This window comes from Hyperoodon ampullatus (genome assembly GCF_949752795.1).
Source record: "Hyperoodon ampullatus genome assembly, chromosome: 2".
NCBI lineage: Eukaryota > Metazoa > Chordata > Mammalia > Artiodactyla > Ziphiidae > Hyperoodon > Hyperoodon ampullatus.
Window position 1 is genome coordinate 137,705,190 of NC_136915.1, and position 24,795 is coordinate 137,729,984.

Genomic DNA, 24,795 nt, shown 5'->3' on the forward strand with positions numbered 1-24,795 from the left:
CCTTGCAACCATCAGTTGTCTTGGTCCTTCTGACCCCATTCGACGGTGCTACTTCAGTTCCTTACCCCGTCCCTTCTGACCCTGGGCGGTGAAATCCTCTTTCTGAGGCTGGTCCGTGGCACATATGAATATGTTTTTGTCTTGCTGTACTGCACATATGCTGTCTAGTAACAGATATTTTGTCTGCTATTAGTGTTTTAGATTATGTCTTTCCAAAGCGCTGAGGCAGTGCACCTATTTTGAAGTTGCAGCTGATGGCTGAACGTATCCTAGCTGACAAATTATTGATTAATAAAAACATGAATTTCTGAAAGATTTGTACTGTTAACCAAAATCTGAGCAAGGAGTGTCAAATGTAATTCTTAGCCAGAATTACATGTTAATGAACCATTTAACAGTGTAAATCAAGGAACATCAATGTAGGGATTTCTTTTCATTTATTTCTTACCTGCTTGAAATATCAGTTAAAGGTTGCCAGCTTGGTTGCAGATGAACGGACGTTTGAAGTTCCCCGAACTACTTAATGTGGAATAGGATACTAGACTTCCAACGCCCTCAAGGCTGTGACCTTGCAGCCATTTTACATAGCACATCATCCTCCTATAGGGATGAACCTTTCCCTGGCCCGAAAAGTAGCCACTCCGTTGAAGCTTTGCTTATTGTAACAGGCTTTTGTTTCCAGGTTACATGTCTGTGGAAGACTTAATTCTGAATAGAGATATAGATATTACTGGAAACTAATTGTTTTTGCTATTATACTCTGCTTTATCAAAAAAAGTAAAACATTTAAATTGTGCTACAAAAATTCAGATGTTGTTTTGCAATCTTTAAACAATAAATGAATGAATTACCCTTTAAAAAAAAAAGAATTAAGCAGTTAGTTAAGCTGTTGGTCCCACATCAGACAAATTATCCTTATACCTCCTGTCAATATTGTTAACAGAGACTGTTATTTTATTAATCCTTATGATCCCGTGATTCTTTCTTTCATGTTTCGGGGCACAGCAGGTGAGAGAGTGGGTTTGTTAAGCTGGGTGGGTTTATCCTTCTTTTATGCGTTCATTCAATTTTATGTTCATTTACTTATTGTATACATATGGCAATAGAAGCTGCTAAGGCAATCATTGCTATTCTGCAAAACAACAAGGCACAGAAGCAGATGTCTTATTTCCGAGATTTCTCCCCCCAAGATTATTATGATTAAAGATCCTTTCCCCCCACTCCCTGGAGAGGACAAGGAGCTGCTCGCTGGAGGATTTTTAATGACTTGGGGAAAGGCTCAAATATCCCCCCATTATGGTAATCCACCCCAGGGGCAAACCACACAAGAATATTATGAATTTATTTTATTTTTCTATCCTTGCAAAGGTAATACTCAGCTCATTAGAATATGAAAACTATACTGTCAAATTTCAGACTTACATGGATGAAGAAAATCACCAAAGTGGCATCATATCATGTGTGTTATAGTTGTATTTACTATATTGAGTATATTAAATATGTTGTGTTAACAATGTATTGTATAACTATATATTGAAAAGGCAAAATGCTGTAACGTATTTCAGAGAAAATAATTATGTTGGCCAACCCCAAATTGTGCATTGTAGACGGGTCCTAGGAAAAGAAGATTTAATTCATAGTGAACAAGAGGTTAGCTTCTGTTTTCAGCCATGTGCCATTTCAAGAATTAAACATCATGAATAATACAGGATATAAGAGGAATAGTCTAAAGATGGAAAAGCACATTTTGATTAGGAAAGAGAATTTAAGGCTTAAGTCTTTTTTTTTTTTTTTTAAGGAAAACTGCCTTATTACTATGAGATAAGAAAATTGTTTCCTTCTTTTCTTCCTTGCTTTCTTCTTCTTTTTTTTAACCCTTTTAATTTTGGATATTTGACCTCTAAGCTGAGGTGACTGAAAATGCCTCCTCTGGGCATCAACCTTTTTGAAAGACTTTTTCCCCCTCCCTAAGGGCTATTTGTCTCTTGGAGGCTTTGTCTACATTACTCCTCAAGAGGCAAGCATTTGTCCTTGCGCTAAATGCTGACATCTCCTGATAAGAGGGAAGCTGCACAGTAGAAGAATTGAAGGTCAGTATGTTGATATTGGTCTCAAGTGCATTGATGTACATTTGTGTATTGGGGAAGGGGAGTGAAGCTTGAGAGTGGGCCAGTGGGGAGGGGTAAATATTTTGTGATGCTGTCTACCTATGGGCTTATAAAGTTTACAGCTGCATTAGGAGGACAAGCATTACCATTAGCATGAAAAGTAGGGCAGACCTCAGTTGCAAAAGCTTCTAGCCATACACATAGGGCAATACGTAAATGATACACCTTATTGCATTCACCCATTCACCCTCCCCTGTTCACGCTAATTGGAAATTTCCATCCATTTCAGAGAAGTAACACAACTATCAATCATTTTCCCTGGCACGAATCTTCCAGGAGGAAGAAAATGGAATACACCTAGCGAGAGAGCTCACGCACTAGTAGTCCATGTGTCTTAGATTTAATATCTGATGACTAGCTGCATTGAAGCCAAGAGGTGGTTCACAAAGTTGCTGCACATTAGAATCACCTGGGGAACTCTGAGACCTCCCTGTGCCCAGGCTCCTGCCTAGACCTACTGAATCAAAATCTCTGGGGCTGGGACCCAGACACCAATGTTTTTCTTCAAAGCTCTTTAGGTAATTCAAACGAGCAGCAAAGCTTGAGAACCAGCCCAATAATGGGAACAAACTTACTTCACACAGATAAAGTGGGGCAATTCATATGTTAAAAGAACGTGAATATATGTATATATTTCTTTTTTTCGCTTTATTCTGTTTGTATTTCAAATAGGCTTTTTTTTTTCCTTCTGCAAAAAGCGTTATTGTTTCCATCTGGTCCAAGGCTTGGGAGAGGGCTCCAGGGCGGTTACAAAGCTGCCTAGTGGCTGCAGAGCGGGGCTTCAGGCAGAAGCTCTGACGCCAGAGGGTCTCCTCAGACGCAGCTGGACTTCAGAGACTCCTGTTTGGCTCGAGGGTGAGCCTTTCAAAGAGATACTCGCCCAGCACAGCCTGCGGACCAGCCAGCCTGCGGAGGTTGGTCAGGTGGTCGCCCATCTTCTGGATGAGTTTCACCTGCTCCTCCAGGAAGCGGCTCTCCAGGAAGTCACAGAGCTGGGAGTCTGCACGGGCAGGACCCAGGGCGCGCAGATCCGATAGTGCCTGGTTCCGATTCTTCTCCCTAAGAATGGCGGCTTCCACAGCATCCTGGGTTTTACCCCACTCATCCTGAGAAGGCTTCCGCGCATCCTGGAAGAGGGCGCGGCCGCAGCACTGGTTTTGCATTTTCAAGAGGCGCTGGGCGCCCTCACACTTCTCCTCAGCCAGTTGGCGAAAAATGTGGCCCATACTGTCCAGAGTCCTATTGTTGCTGTCGAAATAGATGCTCAGAGAGGTAAGTGTCCACAGATGCATGTTGAACAGGCGGTGGACGGCGGCCTCCACCTCGGTGGAATAATTCTGACGAACCTGGGAACTCGTGGTTGATCAGTGATAAGGAGCTAAGCTCAAAGAATGGTGTTGGCCTGTCCTGGAGGCTGAGGATAGCTGAGTGTCTGATTCCAAAGGTTGCGAAAGGAAGAAAGGTTGGAGGGTGGTCGGGGGCTGGAGCAAGGAGCGTCCCTGGGTCTGTTCATTCCAAACACTGTTGAAGCAAAAGACAGATCTGCAGGACTGCCGAACGCACTGCCTCAAATAGGCTTTGATATAAATGAACAAGAAGTCCAAGCAAGGACAAAACTTACCCTTCCTCCCACCAAAATAGCTGGTGATACTAGAATCTAGATCTGGGAAGGGATTCTTCCATTACTTTCTTAACATTCCAAGCCACTAGAGCAGTGGTTCTCAAAGTATGGTCACCTTGTAACCAAGCAGTACCCTATGGGGCCTTCCTAGGACAGACCCATCCCCCATATCCTCTATTGTAGTTTCTCTCTGAAGTACTCAGATAATAGTATCTCAGGCATATTTCTTGAGTTTTCAGACACTAAAAACCACCACCCAATGGAAGAAATGAACTCCTTGATGATCATGAGCACGTAGCCCCCAGACCTTCTGGCACCTAAGGATGGATAATGTTACCTGCCTTGTGGCCTCAACATCAGCCAATCAGAGGATTGTGCACGAGCTGATCACATGCCCTGGGATGTCCCTCCCTCACCTGGCCTTTAAAAATGCTTTGCTGAAATCCTTTGGAGATTTCAGGGGTTTTGGAACACGGACCACCCCTCTCCTTGCTCGATCCTGCAATAAACCTTTCTCTTCTCCAGACTCCAACCTTTAGGTTTGTTTGGCCTCACTGTGCTTCAGACACACGAACCTGCATTCGGTAACAAGCTGACCAGCTTTACCAGCGTCCCCTGATAATGTGTCAGATATTCAAGTTTTAGGGCCCTATCCCAGCCCTATGGAATCAGCAACTCTAGTGGGGCTCAGTGATCTCTGTTATAACAGGCCCTCCATATGATTTTTATTCACCTTAAAGTTTGAAGATATCTGCATTGTCAGCTGGCCAAAGCGTCCACCAGCAGGTGAAGGGGAGTGACGCCTGGAAAAGATAGGGAGTAGCCAAGGCAAGTACAGCAGCATTTGCCGTGGTAGTAATGGAGAATGCCTTTTCTCCACTGGTTGGCACAGACTAGTATCTGGGAGCAGTGGCAGGGTTATTTAGGATGCTTTACATTTCAATGTAGTGACCGCTGTCCTGGTTTGCCAGGGACTTCCCCTGTGTGAACACTTAAAATCTCATCCTGGCAAACCCCTTAGCCCTGGATTTGAAAAACTTAGGGAATAACATGAAATTTAGGGGAAACATGATCTAGGATTTGGGCAAGTCACAAGTGCTAATTAAAGCTAAGCAAGTATGGACAGCATCTAGCCTTCTTTACCCCTTTGTGGGAAGGTAAATCTGATTGGGTGAAAGGACTTATTGTTAAGAAATCTTTGTAGAAACATCCCCTGCTGCTTAGTCCTCTGGTTCTCAGTTCTGGCTAGACACTGGCATCGTCTGAGGAGATTTAAAATTATTTTATTGGTCTAGGATGACCAACAGTCAGTGTGAGGGTTTTTAAAAAGTGCTTCAGATGATTCTAATATGCAGCCAAATTTAGGTGCCACTGCTTAAGCTTTTGAACCACTGCTACATATTTTCACCTCATCTTCCTATGAGAATATCCAACTGTAGTTGAGGTTTGTTGTTTTTTCTTTTTCTTTTTTTAACTCTCTTATTATAAGATTTACTGTCTTAAATAAGATTGAATGTACAGAAAATCCTGCTAGTCCATCTGGTATAGCTAGACACTTAGAATAATATCGTTAAGATATATACCATTTAAGTACTGTGACTGGCCTTTTTAAAATTAACATATGCATTGAATTAGTACAATCTCTTTTGAAGTTGTCATGTTGGGGAGCTATACCTGTAATCTGCTGCCATTGCTAAATATCTGGACAACTCTTATTAGGAATTGTTTTTAAACATCTTTAGGGATTAAAACCAAGAGTGCTGTATTATTTGTACTGGGACCACAAAAACCTCACAAAGTTTCCCCACTGTACCTTCTACCCCCATCTCTAACCCTTGGCAACTTCTAATCTGTTCTCCATCTCCACAGTTTTGTTATTTTAAGAATAATATGTAAACATAATCATGAATTACTTAATCTTCGGAGATTGGCTTTTAAAAATTTTTTCTTCAGCATCATTCCCTTGAAGTTCATTTTAATTTTTGCATATATTAATAATTTGTTCCTTTTCGTTGCTCTGTAGTATTCTATCATAAGATTTTATCACAATTTGTTTCAACATTCATCCATTGAAAGACATTTGGGTAGTTGCCAGTTTTTGGCTATTATAAATAAAACTGCTATGAACATTTATGTGTAAGTTTCTGTGGGAACTTAATTAAGTTTTTGTTTCTTTTGGATAAATGCTCAAGAGTACAAGTACTGCGTTGTAGGGTGAATCTACTTTTAGGATTAAAAGAGACTGTCAAGCTGTTTCTCAGAGTGGCTAAACCATTTTATTTTCCCACCAGTGAGGTGATAAAACTTTTCTACGTACTCGCCAGCATTTGATGTTGTCACTATAATTTTAGTTATTCTCTGATATCTCATTATGGTCTTAATTTGCATTTCCCTAATGCTAATGATGTTGAGCATCTTTTCATGTGCTTCTTTGCCATGTGTATATTCTCTTCCATGAAATGTCTGTTCCTGTCTTCTGCCTATTTTCTAGTTGGATTTTTTTAAGTTGTTTGGAGAGTTCTTTGTATATTATAGATACAAGTCATCTGTCTCATATGGGATTTTCAAATATGTTTTCCCACTGTGTAATTTGAGTTTTCATCCACTTAAAAGGATCTTCTATGAAGCATTTTTAACTCATTTTGATGAGATCCAATTGATCAGTTTTTGCTTTTATTGATCATACTTTCGGTGTCAAGTCTAAGAATTATTCACCTAGTTCTAGATGCCAAAGATTTTCTCCTATTTCTTTTTCTAAAAATGTCCTGCTTTTACATTTCAGATTATGATCCACTTTGATTTAATTTTTGTGTAAGGTGTGGAGGTTTAGGTTAAGGTTCATTTTTTGTTTGTTTTTGTCGAGGGATGTCCAACTGTTTCAGTACCATTTTTTGAAATGTCTATTCTTCCTTGATAGCTTTTGCACTGCTGTCAAAAACAGGTTAAATGTATTTATGTCAGTCTATTTCTGGGTTCTCTATTCCATTCCATTGATCTATGTATCTACCGTCCAAAATTACTGCAAAGTCTTGAAATTGGGTGGATTAATTCCTCCCATTTTAATCTTCCTTTACAAATTGTTTTAGCTATTCTTCAGCCTCTTCTTACCATATAAATCTTAGAAAAAGCTTGTCTATATCCGCAAAAACCTTGAGGGCATTTTAAGAGTAATTGTGTTAAGCCTCTTGGGGAGAATTGACATCTTTATTATGTTGTGTTTTCTAATCCATGAACAAGGTATGTCTCCCTATTTGTTTGGGACTTTAAAATTTTTCTTCATCAGCATTTTGTAATTTTCAGTATAGAGGTCCTATAAATGTCTTAGTGGGCTTGTATTTAAGTATTTATTTAGGTCAGTTGTAAATGGCATCACATATTTTACTTTAAGCTTCTACACATTTGTTATTAATATATAATGTGATAAAATTGTGTTGATCTTGTACTCTAAAACATTTACAAACTAATATTATTTCTCAAGCTTTTTGTGGATTCCTTGGTATTTTCTCCATTTAGATTATCATCTCATCTTCAGACACAGACAGTTTTACTTTTCCTTAGGCAATATAATAGGATATATTACTATTCAACATTCAGTAGGATATATTCCTTCCTATTCAACATAGTAGGAATAGTCCTTTTATCTTTTCAATGAACTTTTTAAAAATTTAACTTTTAAATTTATGTATTTATTTATTTTTGCTTTATTTTCTTACTAGAACCTCCAGTAATATATTTAATAAAAGTGGTGAGAGTAGATATCCGTGCCTTGTTTCTGATCTTACAGAGAAAGCATTCAGTCTTTCACAGTTAAATATAATGTGGGTATAGGTTGTTTGTAGATCATCTTTATGAGTTTCAGTATGTTCCTTTTCTATTCCTAGTTTGCTTGGAGTTCTTTTTTCTTCTGTTTTTACAATCATGAATGGGATTGGATTTTGTCAAGTGCTTTCTCTGCATTATTGGATAGGATCACATGACTTTTCCCTTTAATCTATTGGATATGGTGGATAACATTGTTTGATTTTCAAATATTTAACCAACTTTGCATAACTAGAATAAATGCCACTTGGTCATGGTATATTATTCTTTTTATATATTTCTGGATTTAATTTGCTAATATTTGGCAGAGGATTTTTACAGCCAATTTCATAAAAAATATTGGTCTGTAGTTTTCTTCTTTCTATCCTATCCCTGTCCGGTTTTGGTATCAAGGTAATACTGGCTTCATAAATTTAATTAGGAACTGTTCCTTCTACTTCTCTTTCTTATCAAATCATGTAAAATTGGTGTTAATTCTTTATGTCTTGGGTAAAAGTGAAACATCTAAGCCTGAATATTCCTTTTGGGAGTTTTTAAATGAAAAATCAGTATTTCTAATGGTTACAGGAAAATTGAGATTATCTATTTCATCTTGGCTGAGTTTTGGTAGTTTTGAGTGTAGAAGCATTGGCCCATTTCATCTACATTTTTGAATTTATAGTGTAGACTTGTTCATAACAACTTGTCCCTTATTAACCTGCAGGATATGTCATGGTATCCCTGGTTGCATTTCTGATATCTGTGATTTGTGCCATCCATCTTTTTATCTTTATCAGTCTTGCTAGATCTTTATTGATTAGGTTGTTTATTTCCAAAAACCAGCCTTTTGTTTCATTGATTTTTCCCCCCTATTTTCCTGTTTTCAGTTTCATGGATTGCTATTTCATCTTTATTATTTCCTTCTTTCTGCTTGTTTAGTGTTTTTTCCTCTTCCTTTTTTACTGTTGTAATATAGAAAATTAGATTATTGCTTTGAAATACTTTCTTTCCCAATTTAGTGCTATAAACTTCCCTTTCAGCATTGCTTTCACTTCATTCTGCAAACTTTGATCTGTTATATCTCCATTTTCTTTTATTCTATGCATTAAAAAATATTTCCTTGATGCTGTCTTTTTTACCCATGAGTTATTTGGAATTGTGATGTTTAGTTTTCACGTGACTGAAGACTTTCCTGTTGTCTTTCCGTTATTGATTTCTAGTCTGATTCCATTATGGCTAGAGAACATACTCTATGATTTTAATTCTTTTAAATCTGCTAATTTTTTTATGAATATATAAATGAAAGAAATAAGAAAACCTCTGAGTCTTAGCATCCAACACTTAGGCACATTACAATTTAAATCTGCTAAGGTTCTTTTTATTGCCCAGTATATAGTATATGAGTGAATATTCCATGGACACTTGAATATGTACTCTGCTGTTACTGAGTGTGTTCTTTAAATGTCAGTTATATCGTATTGATTGATGATGTTTTCATTTCTTCCATATTCTTGCTGATTTTTCTCTCTGGTAGTTCTATAAATTGCTGTGCTGAAGTCTCAAATAATAATTGTGGATTTAAAATTTTCTCCTTTTACTACTTTTTTCAGTGTTTGCTTCATGTATTTTGAAATTCTGTTGTTTGGTGCATACACATTTAGTATCATTAGGTCATCTAGGTGGATTATTCCTGTTATCTTTATGTAATGACCCTGTTTGCCCCTAATAATTTCCTTTTCTCTGAAGGCTACTTTATCTGATATTAATATAGCCATTCCTACTTTTTCTGATTAACGTTCACATGATATATCATTATCTTCCTTTTACTTTGAACTACCTATATCATGATGTTTAAAGTAAACTTCTTATAGACAGTATATAGTTGGATCATGCTTGTGAATTTTTAATCTACTCTTCCAATCTCTGTCTTTGACTTGGTTATTTAGATCATTTACAGTTAATGTAATTATTGCTATGTTAAAGATTAGGTCTACCATTTTATTTTTTGTTTTGTCTTTTACCTTAGTTTCTCAATCTTGTGTTTCTGTTATTTTGCCTTCTTGTGGGTTACTTAAACATTTTTTAATAAGTCCATTTTAATTTAATTTATTTATAATCATTTGTGTGTACTGTTTGTATAGTTTTCTTAGTGGTTGCTTTTGGCATCACAGTATACATATGTAACTTACCATAGCCTACTGGAATCAGTGTTTTATTACTTCAAGTGAAGTTTCAAAATTTTACTTCCATTTAGTCTCTTAATATTCCCCAGTTTTAAAGTATGATTTTCTGTAGTATTTCCTTTCTCTACATTGAGAACCACATCAGATGGTGTCATAATATTTGCTTTGACCATCAGATAGTATTTAAGAAACTCATGAGGCTAATGATCGTCTCTTATATTTACCCCATTTGTTTTCACCCATTCCATTGTTCCCCTTTCCTTTCTGAAGTTCCCAGTCTTCTGTTGTTGTTTTTTTTATGTTTTCATAACATGAGGTGATATCTGAGCTTTCCAGTGCCATTGGATATGAGTTTCAGGAAACACTGAGTCTGGCTCACTTAATGCTGCTGAGTTGGAGGGTTTGTATATGTTGGGCCTGTTGGCGCAGCAGGTGCTAGCAGATTAGACTAATGTTGATGGGACTAGTGCCACAGGAGGATGGGTTCCCATTCAGGCTATGCTGCTGCTACAGTAGATCAAGTCCCCCTCTACCCCAAGTGTGGGGCAGTGACCTGCTGCTGTCACTGCTTTGTATTAGGCTGCTTTTGCCTCAGGTGTGTGGTGGGATCCCTTGGAACCTGCTGCTGCTGTCAATCACAAGGTTAAATTCATTTCAGAAATACTTAAGTATAAATATGTAGCCTGGCTCCTGTAGGACCCCTGTAATAGTTTTTATTTTTATTTTTATTTTATTTTTTTATTAGTTTCTGCTTTATAACAAAGTGAATCAGTCATACATGTACATCCGTTCCCACATCCCTTCCCTCATGCATCTCCCTCCCTCCCACCCTCCCCATCCCACCCCTCCAGGCGGTCACAAAGTACCGAGCTGATCTCCCCGTGCTCTGCGGCTGCTTCCCACTATCTATCTACCTCACGTTTGGTAGTGTATACATGTCCATGCCTCTCTTTCGCTTTGTCACAGCTTACACTTCCCCCTCCCCATATCCTCAAGTCCATTCTCAAGTAGGTCTGTGTCTTTATTCCCGTTTTACCCCTAGGTACTTCATGACATTTTTTTTTTAAATTCCATATATATGTGTTAGCATACGGTATTTATCTTTCTCTTTCTGACTTACTTCACTCTGTATGACAGACTCTAGGTCTATCCACCTCATTACAAATAGCTCAGTTTCGTTTCTTTTTATGGCTGAGTAATAATCCATTGTATATATGTGCCACATCTTCTTTATCCATTCATCCGATGATGGACACTTAGGTTGTTTTCAGCTCCGGGCTATTGTGAATAGAGCTGCAATGAACATTTTGGTACATGTCTCTTTTTGAATTATGGTTTTCTCAGGGTATATGCCTAGTAGTGGGATTGCTGGATCATATGGTAGTTCTATTTGTAGTTTTTTAAGGAACCTCCATACTGTTCTCCATAGTGGCTGTACCAATTCACATTCCCACCCGCAGTGCAAGAGTATTCCCTTTTCTCCACACCCTCTCCAGCATTTATTGTTTCTAGATTTCTTGATGATGGCCATTCTGACTGGTGTGAGATGATATCTCATTGTAGTTTTGCTTTGCATTTCTCTAATGATTAATGATGTTGAGCATTCTTTCATGTGTTTGTTGGCAGTCTGTATATCTTCTTTGGAGAAATGCCTATTTAAGTCTTCTGCCCATTTTTGGATTGGGTTGTTTGTTTTTTTGCTATTGAGCTGCATGAGCTGTTTATAAATTTTAGAGATTAATCCTTTGTCAGTTGCTTCATTTGCAAATATTTTTTCGCATTTTGAGGGTTCTCTTTTGGTCTTCTTTATGGTTTCCTTTGCTGTGCAAAAGCTTTGAAGTTTCATTAGGTCCCATTTGTTTATCTTTGTTTTTATTTCCATTTCTCTAGGAGGTGGGTCCAAAAGGATCTTGCTGTGATTTATGTCATAGAGTGTTCTGCCTATGTTTTCCTCTAAGAGTTTGATAGTTTCTGGCCTTACATTTAGGTCTTTAATCCACTTTGAGCTTATTTTTGTGTATGGTGTTAGGGAATGATCGAATCTCATACTTTTACATGTCCCTGTCCAGTTTTCCCAGCACCACTTATTGAAGAGGCTGTCCTTTCTCCACTGTACATTCCTGCCTCCTTTATCAAAGATAAGTTGACCATATGTGCGTGGGTTTATCTCTGGGCTTTCTATCCTGTTTCATTGATCTATCTTTGTGTTTTTATGCCAGTACCACACTGTCTTGATTACTGTAGCTTTGTAGTATAGTCTGAAGTCAGGGAGCCTGATTCCTCCAGCTCCGTTTTTCGTTCTCAAGATTGCTTTGGCTATTCGGAGTCTTTGGTTTTTCCAAACAAATTTTGCAATTTTTTGTTCTAGTTCTGTGAAAAATGCCAGTGGTAGTTTGATAGGGATTGCATTGAATCTGTAGATTGCTTTGGGTAGTAGAGTCATTTTCACAATATTGATTCTTCCAATCCAGGAGCATGGTATATCTCTCCATCTATTTGTATCATCTTTAATTTCTTTCATCAGTGTCTTATAATTTTCTGCATACAGGTCTCTTGTCTCCTTAGGTAGGTTTATTCCTAGATATTTTATTCTTTTTGTTGCAATGGTAAATGGGAGTGTTTTCTTGATTTCATTTTCAGATTTTTCATCATTAGTGTACAGGATTGCCAGAGATTTCTGTGCATTAATTTTGTATCCTGCTACTTTACCAAATTCATTGATTAGCTCTAGTAGTTTTCTGGTAGCATTTTAGTATTCTCTATGTATAGTATCATGTCATCTGCAAACAGTGACAGCTTTACTTCTTCTTTTCCAATTTGGATTCCTTTTATTTCCTTTTCTCCTCTGATTGCTGTGGCTAGAACTTCCAAAACTAGGTTGAATAAGAGTGGTGAGAGTGGGCAGCCTTGTCTTGTTCCTGATCTTAGTGGAAATGGTTTCAATTTTTCACCATTGAGGACAATGTTGGCTGTGGGTTTTTCATATATGGCCTTTATTATGTTGAGGAAAGTTCCCTCTATGCCTACTTTCTGCAGGGTTTTTATCATAAATGGGTGTTGAATTTTGTCGAAAGCTTTCTCTGCATCTATTGAGATGATCATATGGTTTTTCTCCTTCAACTTGTTAATATGGTGTATCACGTTGATTGATTTGCGTATATTGAAGAATCCTTGCATTCCTGGAATAAACCCCACTTGATCATGGTGTATGATCCTTTTAATGTGCTGTTGGATTCTGTTTGCTAGTATTTTGTTGAGGATTTTTGCATCTATGTTCATCAGTGATATTGGCCTGTAGTTTTCTTTCTTTGTGACATCCTTGCCTGGTTTTGGTATCAAGGTGATGGTGGCCTTGTAGAATGAGTTTGGGAGTGTTCCTTCCTCTGATATTGTTTGGAAGAGTTTGAGAAGGATGGGTGTTAGCTCTTCTCTAAATGTTTGATAGAATTCGCCTGTGAAGCCATCTGGTCCTGGGCTTTTGTTTGTTGGAAGATTTTTAATCACAGTTTCAATTTCAGTGCTTGTGATTGGTCTGTTCATATTTTCTATTTCTTCCTGATTCAGTCTTGGCAGGTTGTGCATTTCTAAGAATTTGTCCATTTCTTCCAGGTTGTCCATTTTATTGGCATAGAGTTGCTTGTAGTAATCTCTCATGATCTTTTGTATTTCTGCAGTGTCAGTTGTTACTTCTCCTTTTTCATTTCTAATTCTATTGATTTGAGTCTTCTCCCTTCTTTTCTTGATGAGTCTGGCTAATGGTTTGTCAATTTTGTTTATCTTCTCAAAGAACCAGCTTTTAGTTTGGTTGATCTTTGCTATCATTTCCTTCATTTCTTTTTCATTTATTTCTGATCTGATCTTTATGATTTCTTTCCTTCTGCTAACTTTGGGGGTTTTTTGTTCTTCTTTCTCTAATTGCTTTAGGTGCAGGGTCAGGTTGTTTACTCAAGATGTTTCCTGTTTCTTAAGGTGGGATTTTATTGCTATAAACTTCCCCCTTAGAACTGCTTTTGCTGCGTCCCATAGGTTTTGGGTCGTCGTGTCTCCATTGTCATTTGTTTCTAGGTATTTTTTAATTTCCTCTTTGATTTCTTCAGTGATCACTTCGTTATTGAGTAGTGTATTGTTTAGCCTCCATGTGTTTGTATTTTTTACAGATCTTTTCCTGTAATTGATGTCTAGTCTCATAGCATTGTGGTCGGAAAAGATACTTGATACAATTTCAATTTTCTTAAATTTACCAAGGCTTGATTTGTGACCCAAGATACGATCTATCCTGGAGAATGTTCCATGAGCACTTGAGAAAAATGTGTATTCTGTTGTTTTTGGATGGAATGTCCTATAAATATCAACTAAGTCCATCTTGTTTAATGTATCATTTAAAGCTTGTGTTTCCTTATTTATTTTCATTTTGGATGATCTGTCCATTGGTGAAAGTGGGGTGTTAAATTCTCCTACTATGATTGTGTTACTGTCGATTTCCCCTTTTATGGCTGTTAGTATTTGCCTTATGTATTGAGGTGCTCCTATGTTGGGTGCATAAATATTTACAATTGTTATATCTTCTTCTTGGATCGATACCTTTATCATTATGTAGTGTCCTTCTTTGTCTCTTCTAATAGTCTTTATTTTAAACTCTATTTTGTCTGATATGAGAATTCCTACTCCAGCTTTCTTTTGATTTCCATTTGCATGGAATATCTTTTTCCATCCCCTTACTTTCAGTCTGTATGTGTCTCTAGGTCTGAAGTGGGTCTCTTGTAGACAGCATATATATGGGTCTTGTTTTTGTATCCATTCAGCCAATCTGTGTCTTTTGGTGGGAGCATTTAGTCCATTTACATTTAAGGTAATTATTGATATGTGTGTTCCTATTCCCATTTCCTTAATTGCTTTGGGTTTGTTATTGTAGGTATATTCCTTCTGCTGTGTTTCTTGCCTAGAGAAGTTCCTTTAGCATTTGTTGTAAAGCTGGTTTGGTGGTGCTGAACTCTCTCAGCTTTTGCTTGTCTGTAAAGGTTTTAATTTCTCCATCAAATCTGAATGAGATCTTTGCTGGGTAGAGTAATCTTGGTTGCAGCTTTCTCTCCTTCGTCACTTTAATTATGCCCTGCCACTCCCTTCTGGTTTGTAGAGTTTCTGCTGAGAGATCAGCTGTTAACCTGATGGGGATTCCCTTGTGTGTTATTTGTTGTTTTTCCCTTGCTGCTTTTAATATGACTTCTTTGTGTTTAATTTTTGACAGTTTGATTAATATGTGTCTTGGCGTATCTCTCCTTGGATTTATTCTGTATGGGACTCTCTGTGCCTCCTGGACTTGATTAACTATTTCCTTTCCCATATTAGGGAAGTTTTCAACTATAATCTCTTCAAATATTTTCTCAGTCCCTTTCTTTTTCTCTTCTTCTTCTGGAACCCCTATAATTCGAATGTTGGTGCGTTTAATGTTGTCCCAGAGGTCTCTGAGACTGTCCTCTGTTCTTTTCATTCTTTTTTCTTTATTTTGCTCTGCAGCAGTTATTTCCACTATTTTATCTTCCACCTCACTTATCCGTTCTTCTGCCTCAGTTATTCTGCTATAGATCCCATCTAGAGTATTTTTCATTTCATTTATTGTGTTTTTAATCGATGCTTGATTCATCTTTAGTTCTTCTAGGTTCTTGTTAACTGTTTCTTGCATGTTGTCTATTCTATTTCCAAGATTTTGGATCTTGGAAATAGAATCTTGGATCAGCTTTACTATCATTATTCTGAATTCTTTTTCAGGTAGACTGCCTATTACCTCTTCATTTGTTAGGTCTGGTAGGTTTTTATCTTGCTCCTTCACCTGCTGTGTGTTTTTCTGCTTTCTCATTTTGCTTATGTTACTGTGTTTGGGGTCTCCTTTTTGCACGCTGCAGATTCGTAGTTCCCGTTGTTTTTGGTGTCTGTCCCCCGTGGCTAAGGTTGTTTCAGTAGGTTGTGTAGGCTTCCTGGTGGGGGGGACTAATGCCTGTGTTCTGGTAGTTGAGGCTCGATCTTGTCTTTCTGGTGGACAGGTCCACGTCTGGTGGTGTGTTTTGGGGTGCCTGTGGGCTTATTATGTTTTTAGGTAGCCTCTCTGCTAATGAGTGGGGTTGTGTTCCTGCCTTGCTAGTTGCTTGGCATAGGGTGACCAGCACTGTATCTTGCTGGTCGTTGACTGAAGCTGGGTGCTGGTGTTGAGATGGAGATCTCTGGGACATTTTCGCTGCTTGATATTATGTGGAGCTGGGAGGTCTCTTGTGGACCCGTGTCCTGAAGTTGGCTCTCCCACTTCAGAGGCACAACACTGACTCCTGGCTGCAGCACCAAGAGCCTTTCATCCACCCGGCTTGTGTCTCAAATACCATTCTATACCATGCTGGGAAAGCTGTGGATTCCTTGAGGGTATTTGTCTTGATTTCTGTGGTCCAATTTCCTTTTCACTGACTCCTTTTTGCTTAGCCGGCATGTAAAAGGGTACCAACAAGGTGGCAGCAGGCACAATAAATCTCTTTAAAAGACTCCTGTACCCCTTGCCTGTAATAGTTTTTTATTGCTTTCATACAAATTACCACAAGTATAGTGACTCAAAACAATGTAAATTTATTACCTTACAAGTCTGACATTGGCCTCAATTGAGTAAAGTACAAGTGTTGGCAGGAACGACAGATGAATGGATAAAGATGTGGCACATATATACAATGGAATATTACTTAGCCATAAAAAGAAATGAAATTGAGTTATTTCTAGTGAGGTGGATTGACCTAGAGACTGTCATACAGAGTGAAGTAAGTCAGAAAGAGAAAAACAAATACCGTATGCTAACACATATATATGGAATCTAAAAAAAAAGAAAAAATGGTTATGAAGAACCTAGGGGGCAGGGCAGGAATAAAGACGCAGCCATAGAGAGAGGACTTGTGGACACAGGGAGGGGGAAGGGTGATCTGGGATGAAGTGAGAGAGTGGCATGGACATATATACACTACCAAATGTAAAATAGATAGCTAGTGGGAAACAGCCGCAAAGCACAGGGAGACCAGCTCTGTGCTTTGTGTCCACCTACAGGGGTGCGATTGGGAATGGAGGGTGGTAGGGAGATGCAAGAGGGAGGAGATATGGGGATATATGTATACGTATAGCTGATGCACTTTGTTATGAAGCAGAAACTAACACACCATTGTAAATCCGTTATACTCCAATATAGATGGTTAAAAAAGAAAAAAAAAGTGTTGGCAGAGCTACATTCTTTTCTGGAGGCTCTTAGGGGTGTTTCTGTTCCCTGGACTTTATCCGCTTCCAGCGGTCCCTTGTAGTCCTTGACTCAGAGTCCCCTTTCTCCACCTACAAAACCCAAAATGTTGCATCTCTCTGATTCTGCTTCTATTAGGACATCTCTCTCTTTCTCTTTCTACAGTTGGGAATGGTTTTCTACTTTTAAGGACTCATGCAATTAGATTTGTTCCATGAGGTAATCCAGGATATTCTTTCTATCTCAAGGTCTATAACTTCAGTCATATCTGCAAAGTCCTCTTCACCATGTGAGGTAACACATTAATAGGTTCTAGGGATTAGGGTGAGGGCATTTTTAGGAGCCATTATGCTGCCTACCACACCCTTAACAAGTGACCTTGAGAAAATTACTGAGATTTTTAAAGCCTTACTTTACTCAAACATAAAATGGAAAGAAAGCTAACTAGTTAATATCATGAAAGTGAAACAGTATATATGAAATCAACTAATTCAAAAAATAAGATTTCTTCTTTTTCTTTATGATTTACATGATTCTCAGAGTTCAGTTCCTTGAAGAGTTACTTTTTTTTAAACAGAACTAAGGAATTTCAGGGTTCAGGTGCTGTAAGATTGTCTGAATTATCTGAGTAACAATTAGCTAAGCACAGGTGTAAAGCATTTGATTTACTCCCTGGTTTTCTTTATCTTCTCATCCCAATAAATGCCTATCCCTTTTCTAGCTCCAGCCAGTAGAGTCAGAGCTTGTTTTACTGTTTAACTAAAGTTCAATTTAAATTCTCTCTACATCTCCAGATTCTCAGCCCTGGTTGCATATTATAATCACCTGGGGAGATTTCAAGAACTACTGATGCCAAATTTCTACCTATCATGGATATTTGAGGAGGGACCTGGAATGAAATGCTCTAGCTTATGGTTTTTGGAACCAAATCATAGTCTACACTGAGCCAAATTATTTGCGAGATCACCTCTAAAAAGGAATTTATCTGTGGTGACTAATGCTCTTCCTTTGTCAGTATGCTTGATTTGTCCCTCTTTGGGGGAAAAAAAGAGGGGGAAAAAACCCCCAGCAGTTGTGCTCCCTGAATTATAACCCGATGCTGTGGAATTAGTGTTGGCTTAGAGTGCACATCTTCGGATACCCATTCTCTCTCCTGCTTCCTTGCATGAACTTATATCCTTGGGCAGTGTTTCATCCACCACCCTCTTTTGCCTCTAATCTTAGCAAGTAAAGTCTCCCCTTAATGAAACAGCATTTCATGAGGCTTACTGGGAGCATAGGTCTGTTCCAGACCTATCCTATGTTAGCTAAAGCAGATATAAGTGATGTATTTTTGGTATTCATCCTTGTGGGTTGCAAAGAGAAGACAGAATTTTATCCTTTAGGTGTCATCTGACTGGACAAATGGGCTCTTTCCCTCTGCTGCCTACCATGTAAAAACCTGAGGGTGTTACCTCTAGAAGGTATCTTCTAGTTATCAAAATAGTTCAGATAAGTCAAATTTCTCGGTAAAAGATGACAAAACTATGGCTTAGGTGGTTAATTTTCTATGTCAATTTGTCTGGGCCACCATGCCCAGTTATTTGGTCAGATATTATTCTGGATATTTCTGTGATGGTGTTTTCGTGTTTTTTACAATTTTTATTTATTTATTTATTTATTTATTTATTTATTTATTTATTTATTTATATTTTTGGCTGCATTGGGTCTTCGTTGTCACATGTGGGCTTTCTCTATTTGCAGCAAGCGAAGGCTACTCTTTGTTGTGTTGTGCAGGCTTCTCATTGCGGTGGCTTCTCTTGTTGCAGAGCATGGGCTCTAGGTGCACGGGCTCAGTAGCTGTGGTGCACGGGCTTATTTGCTCCACGGCACATGGGATCTTCCCAGACCAGGGCTCAAACCTGTGTCCCCTGCATTTGCAGGCGGATTCTTAACCACTGCGCCACCAGGGTAGTCTCTGTGATGGTGTTTTTGGATGAAATTCATATTTACATTGGTGTTGGACTTTGAGTAAAGCAGATTCTCCTCCATAGTATGGGTGCGCCTCATCCAATCAGTTGAAGCTCTTAATAAAACAAAGACTGACCTCGCTGTCGCAAAAAGGAATTCTGCAAGAAGACTTACAGAAATTGAACTGCAACTCTTCCTAGAGTCTCTAGACAGCCTAAGCTGCAGATTTTGAATTGACCAAGCCTCTATTATTGTGTGAACCAATTGTTTAAAATCTCTCTCTCTCTTTCTCTATCTTTATATAGATATGGATATAGATCTAGGTATCAATATTGATATCTAGATCTATATCTATCAATATATATGGGCACATTGTATACACATGCTGTTGGTTCTGTTTTTCTGGAGAAGCTTGACTAATATAGTGGCCCATATAAATAAAAGGATGAACCCAAGTTCACCCAGGTAGAAAGTAGTACAATGAGAACTGGAACTTAAGGCCTCATGACTCATTCAGCTGTGAACACTGACCCAGAACTGGGGTCCGCAAACTCTGGCCCACTGATCAGATCTCGCTTGACTCCTGGTTTTGTACATAACATTTTGCTTGAACACAGCCACACCCATTCATTAACGTATGGTGCATGGCTGTTTCTGTGCTACAGCAGCAGATAGGCAGTTGCAACGGAGAGGTATGGTACACAAAATCCAAAATATTTACTACCTGACCCTTTACAGAAAAGACCTGCTGACCCTTGCTCTAGGATGCCATCTGATTTCTGATAACACAGAGGAGAATAATTCATGCACATTGGGGTTGATTGTTAATCTCATGTCCTCCTTAGGTCAAAGATCTCTTAAATGCTCACCCTTGCAATAGCCAGCTTGGGGAGCATTGTCTGAGGATGCAGAAATATTTCTTGCCAGGTCTTTCCAATCCACACTGCTCCCTGACTATGGTTCTTAAAACCTATTTTTTAAAAAATTTTTCTTGGAATATAGTTGATTTACAGTGTTGTGTTAATTTCATGTGTACAGCAAAGTGAATCTGTTATACATATACATATATCCACTTTTATTTTTTTTTAGAGTCATTTCCGAATAGCCCATTACAGAGTATTGAGTGGAGTTCCCTGTGCTAATAAGAAGAGCAGGTTCTTATTAGTTATCTATTTTATGTATAGCAGTGTGTATATTTCAGCCCCAATCTCCCAATTTAGCCTCCCCACCACAATCCCCTGGTAACCCTAAGTTTGTTTTCTACATCCCTGCCTCTACTTCTAAAACCTGTCTATTTTAACCAACTACCACTCATTGCTTACTGTCTCTGGCTTCATGTACTTCATAATAAATCTACCTCTTGTTCAATCCTAGATGACATGTTCCAAGGACTGAGATAATATCTTATTCTACATAACTTGTCTTTGATATTGTCTAACTTGGGGTCTTTATCTATGTCCCAAAGAAGACAGTCACACTCTGTCTTCTAGTACTACTAATAATACCACATTTTATGGCATGAATTTGACCCAATGCACTGAACTATCCCTTTAGAAACTGTATGCAACCTGTCACTGGGTTTTAGCACCGGGATAGAGCTCAAATTAGTGTTCATATTTAAACAAATCTACTTGACCAGAAACTTTTTGTCTCACCATTTATTTTATGACACAAGTAACTTCTCTCTTTGCATCTATGATGTAAATATTTTTAATTTCCTAAATCATCTGCAAAATTATTTAGAGCTTCCATTTCAGTAGGCATTGGAATTGCTGTGTTATGACTATTTCATTATTTTATTTCCAAATGTTAAATTAGGCTTCAAGCTTTGGCCAAGAGTAGACAGGAAAGGGTTTTAAAAGAAATGAAGAATGGGAAAGACTTCTGATGCAACGGAGACTTAATAAAGATTTGATTTTGAATCAAGAATTTATAATAAAGGTTTGATTTTGAATCAATAAGTTATGTCATTGCAAAATAGCTCCCTGGTAAAATTCCATTCTTTTGTAATCATTAAGTACAGAAATTAACCATCAAAATATGCAGTGATCTTTTTCATTTTCTAAAAACAAACCTATATCTAGATGAGAGGAGAATTCATTTCATAACTCAGGCTCTGGACTTACGACTCCAAGTCCTGTTTTCTTTCAACCATGCCTGCTAAGTTTCTGTCTAACTTCTTGAGCATGAGGTAATGGCTTCAGCTTTCATCTCCTTACTCAGTATATAGCTTGGTGACTAAGAGTAAGGGATTTAAACCTTGAGAACTTGGGTTCCAATCTTGACTCTAAAATTTACTTGTTGAGTACTCTTGAGCATGTTATCTGTTTTGGCCTCAGTTTTCTCATCTATAATATAGAGATAACATTACTTCTCTCAGCGCGTTGCTATGAGGGTTAAAAGAGGAAATTCACACAATGCAAGAATTTATCAGTTCTTGGAACACAATAAATACCGAAAAGAAATGTTAGCCATTATCAAGGGCCCCTCATTTTATGGATAATATAGATGAGTTTATATAGGTCTAATATTTACATATACATAAATATTTTGTACCTATATGTGTGTATACGTTCTTCTTAGAAATTGAGCAGTCAACATTCACATCTAAAAGTATGTGCTGTGTGAAATGTAGATCTCCTGTGTACAGACACAGTGCTGTAGTTATCTATTGCTACATAATAAAGAAGTCCAAACTTAGTGGTGAAATAAACAAAAATTTTAATATGTGCCCAGATTCTGTGGTTCAGCAATTCAAACAGTACGCAGAGGAGATGGCTTGTCTCTACTCTGTGACTGATGTCTGAAACCTCAGCTCATGAGGATTCAAATGGCTGGGGCTGCAATCATCTAGATTATTTTAATTCACATGTCTGACCGTTGAGATGGGATGACTTGAACACTGCGCCCAACAAGGACTGTTGCCTGGAGTGCCTATAGATGGCTGCCCATGTGGCTTGGACTTCTCATAACGTGGTCGTTAGGATTCAAGATAGAGTATCCCAAGAATGAGCGTTCAGGGTTGAAGCATTCCAGGAGAATCATGCAAAAGCTGCATGACCTTTTATGACCTAGTCTTAGATGTTACATAGCATCACTTTATACTATTGCAGGCGTTGGAGACCTTTTTCCATAAAGTGTCAGACGGTCAATATTTTAGGCTTTACACGCCATACAGTCTCTTTTGCAACTACTTAGCTCCGCTGCTGTGATGTGAAAACAGACACAAACAATACATATACTAAGGAACATGGCTGTGTTCCAATAAAGCTTCATTTATAAAAGCCGGTAGAGGCCTAGATTTGGCCCACCAGCCATAATTTACTGACCCCTGCTCTATTGTTTGAAGCCATGGAAAGCCTGCCCAAATTCAAGGGAAAATGCCCACATCTGGATGTGAAGAATGGCAACGAATCTGAGACCTTGTATTAAAACCACTACATATGGGATACTTAGAAGAAGATCTGTCTGCATACCTTGTTTCTCCCATGTATGGTGGATATGAGGTATTGGCACATGTTACATCTCTGTAAGCCTGGGTCAAGGTCAAAGTTGGAATGTGAACTCAATGACCTTGATTTCTGGAATAATTGGTAACTCTACTTATGATATCCTTACACTCCTTACCCATATAAATACACCACAAAAGATAGATTTCAAGTAAAGAGTTGCTTTATGGCAGATTTTTATTATGTCTCCATTGACTGAATTATTCCATTTTGGTTAGAAACATGAGTTTTGTTTCTTTCCTAAAGAGATCTGCAAGTTTTCAGATGTGGCATTTCATTCTAATGAGAGGATGATGTAGGTTTTTATAAACGGAAAAAGCAGGGCAGGCTGAGTTCACTCAGATCATACCAATGCTTACAGGAATAACCGAAACTGGAACACAGGCTTCCAGGTTTTCCTGTCCTGTGCTCTTTCCGGTAGGTGCCATTGTCTGCTGGGCCTGGCAGTAATAAGTTTTGACCTTTACCTCTCTACGCTATTGTGAAGTGGTTTTGGGCTTTGTTAGCTTTCTTATGAGTTTGTACTAAATTGTGTCCATAAAGTAGGCTGAATTCCTCAGGGAAGGATGATAGCTGTTACTGTGTTATTACTGCAAATGTTGTGTTGGTTACTTTTTTTTCTTTTCTTTTGTCCAGTTGTATCCTGAACTTAAAAGTTATATTATCTGAAATGAACGATGTGCATCTGGTGGAAAACACTAATTTAAGGGATGAAAATTCCTGATGATTGCTTCAGTCAACCCTTAATACACACTGAGCTTCATTAGTAAATAGACAACTCTCAGACCTTTCCCTTGGAAGAGGTCGCATAATCAGGCTTTGTGTTGATTTCGCATTCTGTTCGTTAGAGACAGAACAAAGTAGAATAATTGGCTGGTACAGGGAAAGCAGAAAGAACTTTCTTCTATTTTGGTGATGCATCCCGTAATAAGGGTTGAAAATGAGACTGGAGGTAAAAACGTGAAACTCAGAAGAGCAAAGGAGAGAGGATATTGTTTCTTTGAAAATATTCTTTCAGTGTTGGCCCAGATGAAATATGAAGCTGAGGAAATTTTTTTTTAAATGATGATTTTTGTGTTAACAATGTGAGTGTGGAATTAGTAAGAATCAGAAAGCAAGCATCCTTTTCCACCAAGGACTTGGGAGCAAGTGAAACCATAAATACTCCCGGTTCTTGGAAACCCTTTTGGAGCAGTAATCAGAGAAGGGTAAAGGCAAAGCCTCAGAGCAGAGGTGTTCAGAGCAAAGGGATAGGAGGAGAACAAAAGGAGAGTGGATATTTTTAGAGCTGTCATTTTGAAATTTACCTGCTTCTGATTCAGTGCTGCTTTGCGACTGTGTTGATCCCGTGGAAATCCTCAAAGCAGGAGCAACCCTATTTTAAAATAATAAGGTTAGAGCAAGTGACTTGAATCCAGGTCTCTTTAGCTCAAGAGCACAGAGGAGAGTGTGAGGAAAGAGTGAGGCCACAAGGAATTGTTCACTGGGTACATTTTCCCCAAACCTCACTAACTGGGAGAAACTGACCACTGGATTATGTGGCTTGAAGGAAAGCAAAAATGTTGAAAGCAAAGAGTGTGGAGCTTGTTTAGAAAGCAAGCTCTATCATTTGGTCACCTGCTGATGATAATAGCATTGGCTGAGTCCTGACCATTTGCAATGAAGGCACTTCTGTAGGTCATAAGTTCCAGGAGGGCCAGAACTGTGTACGTCTGTTTCAGCATTTAGCATGGTTTAGCATCTTAGAGCCCGGTACATTATTGGCATATAGTAGACTTAAAAATGAATATTTGTGGATTGTCTGAATGAGTGGATGGATGTGTGTGATTCATATCCTATTTGCAGGTCCTATGCCCTACAGTGGATTTTCAGTGTCAGATTGTGAACGTATTTATGATGGGGATTGGCATTGTTCCCTATCTAATGGATAAAGATTACACATCAAAGGACTTTACATTGACATCCCAAAAACCTCATAGGAATTACTTAACAAAAAAATAAAATTGGATTCTGTATAATTTCTAATTTATAAGCTGGCCAGACCACTGGTATTTCTGCCAGTCCTCTGGTAGTTCCGATGATGTCCCCCTGATGACCCAGGCATAATCAGAATGGCTTTAGGATTTGGGAGCCAAAATTTTCCTCAGTATTTCCTGCTTTGCTAGTCCATTTAAGAAAATGGACTATTGAAAAAATAGCTTCAGACACAATATGGCATTTTATGATTTAGCATAAAATCTGAGAAATATAGAGGTTATCTGAAGCCTGCAATGGTAAAGTTCCCTCTGCTATTGAAGTTATTGTCTTTAAA

General features: G+C 38.2%; 1 protein-coding gene across 1 annotated transcript; it reads right to left on the reverse strand.

The window, feature by feature from the left end:
- Positions 1–2,998: 2,998 nt before the first annotated feature.
- On the reverse strand, positions 2,999–24,208 carry LOC307065622 (ferritin light chain-like; the record flags this gene model as incomplete). Its single annotated transcript, XM_079722522.1, has 4 exons — positions 2,999–3,521; positions 22,834–22,924; positions 23,792–23,859; positions 24,102–24,208. 4 exons carry the CDS (start codon positions 24,206–24,208, stop codon positions 2,999–3,001), a joined length of 789 nt encoding a protein of 262 aa, XP_079578648.1.
- Positions 24,209–24,795: the final 587 nt, after the last annotated feature.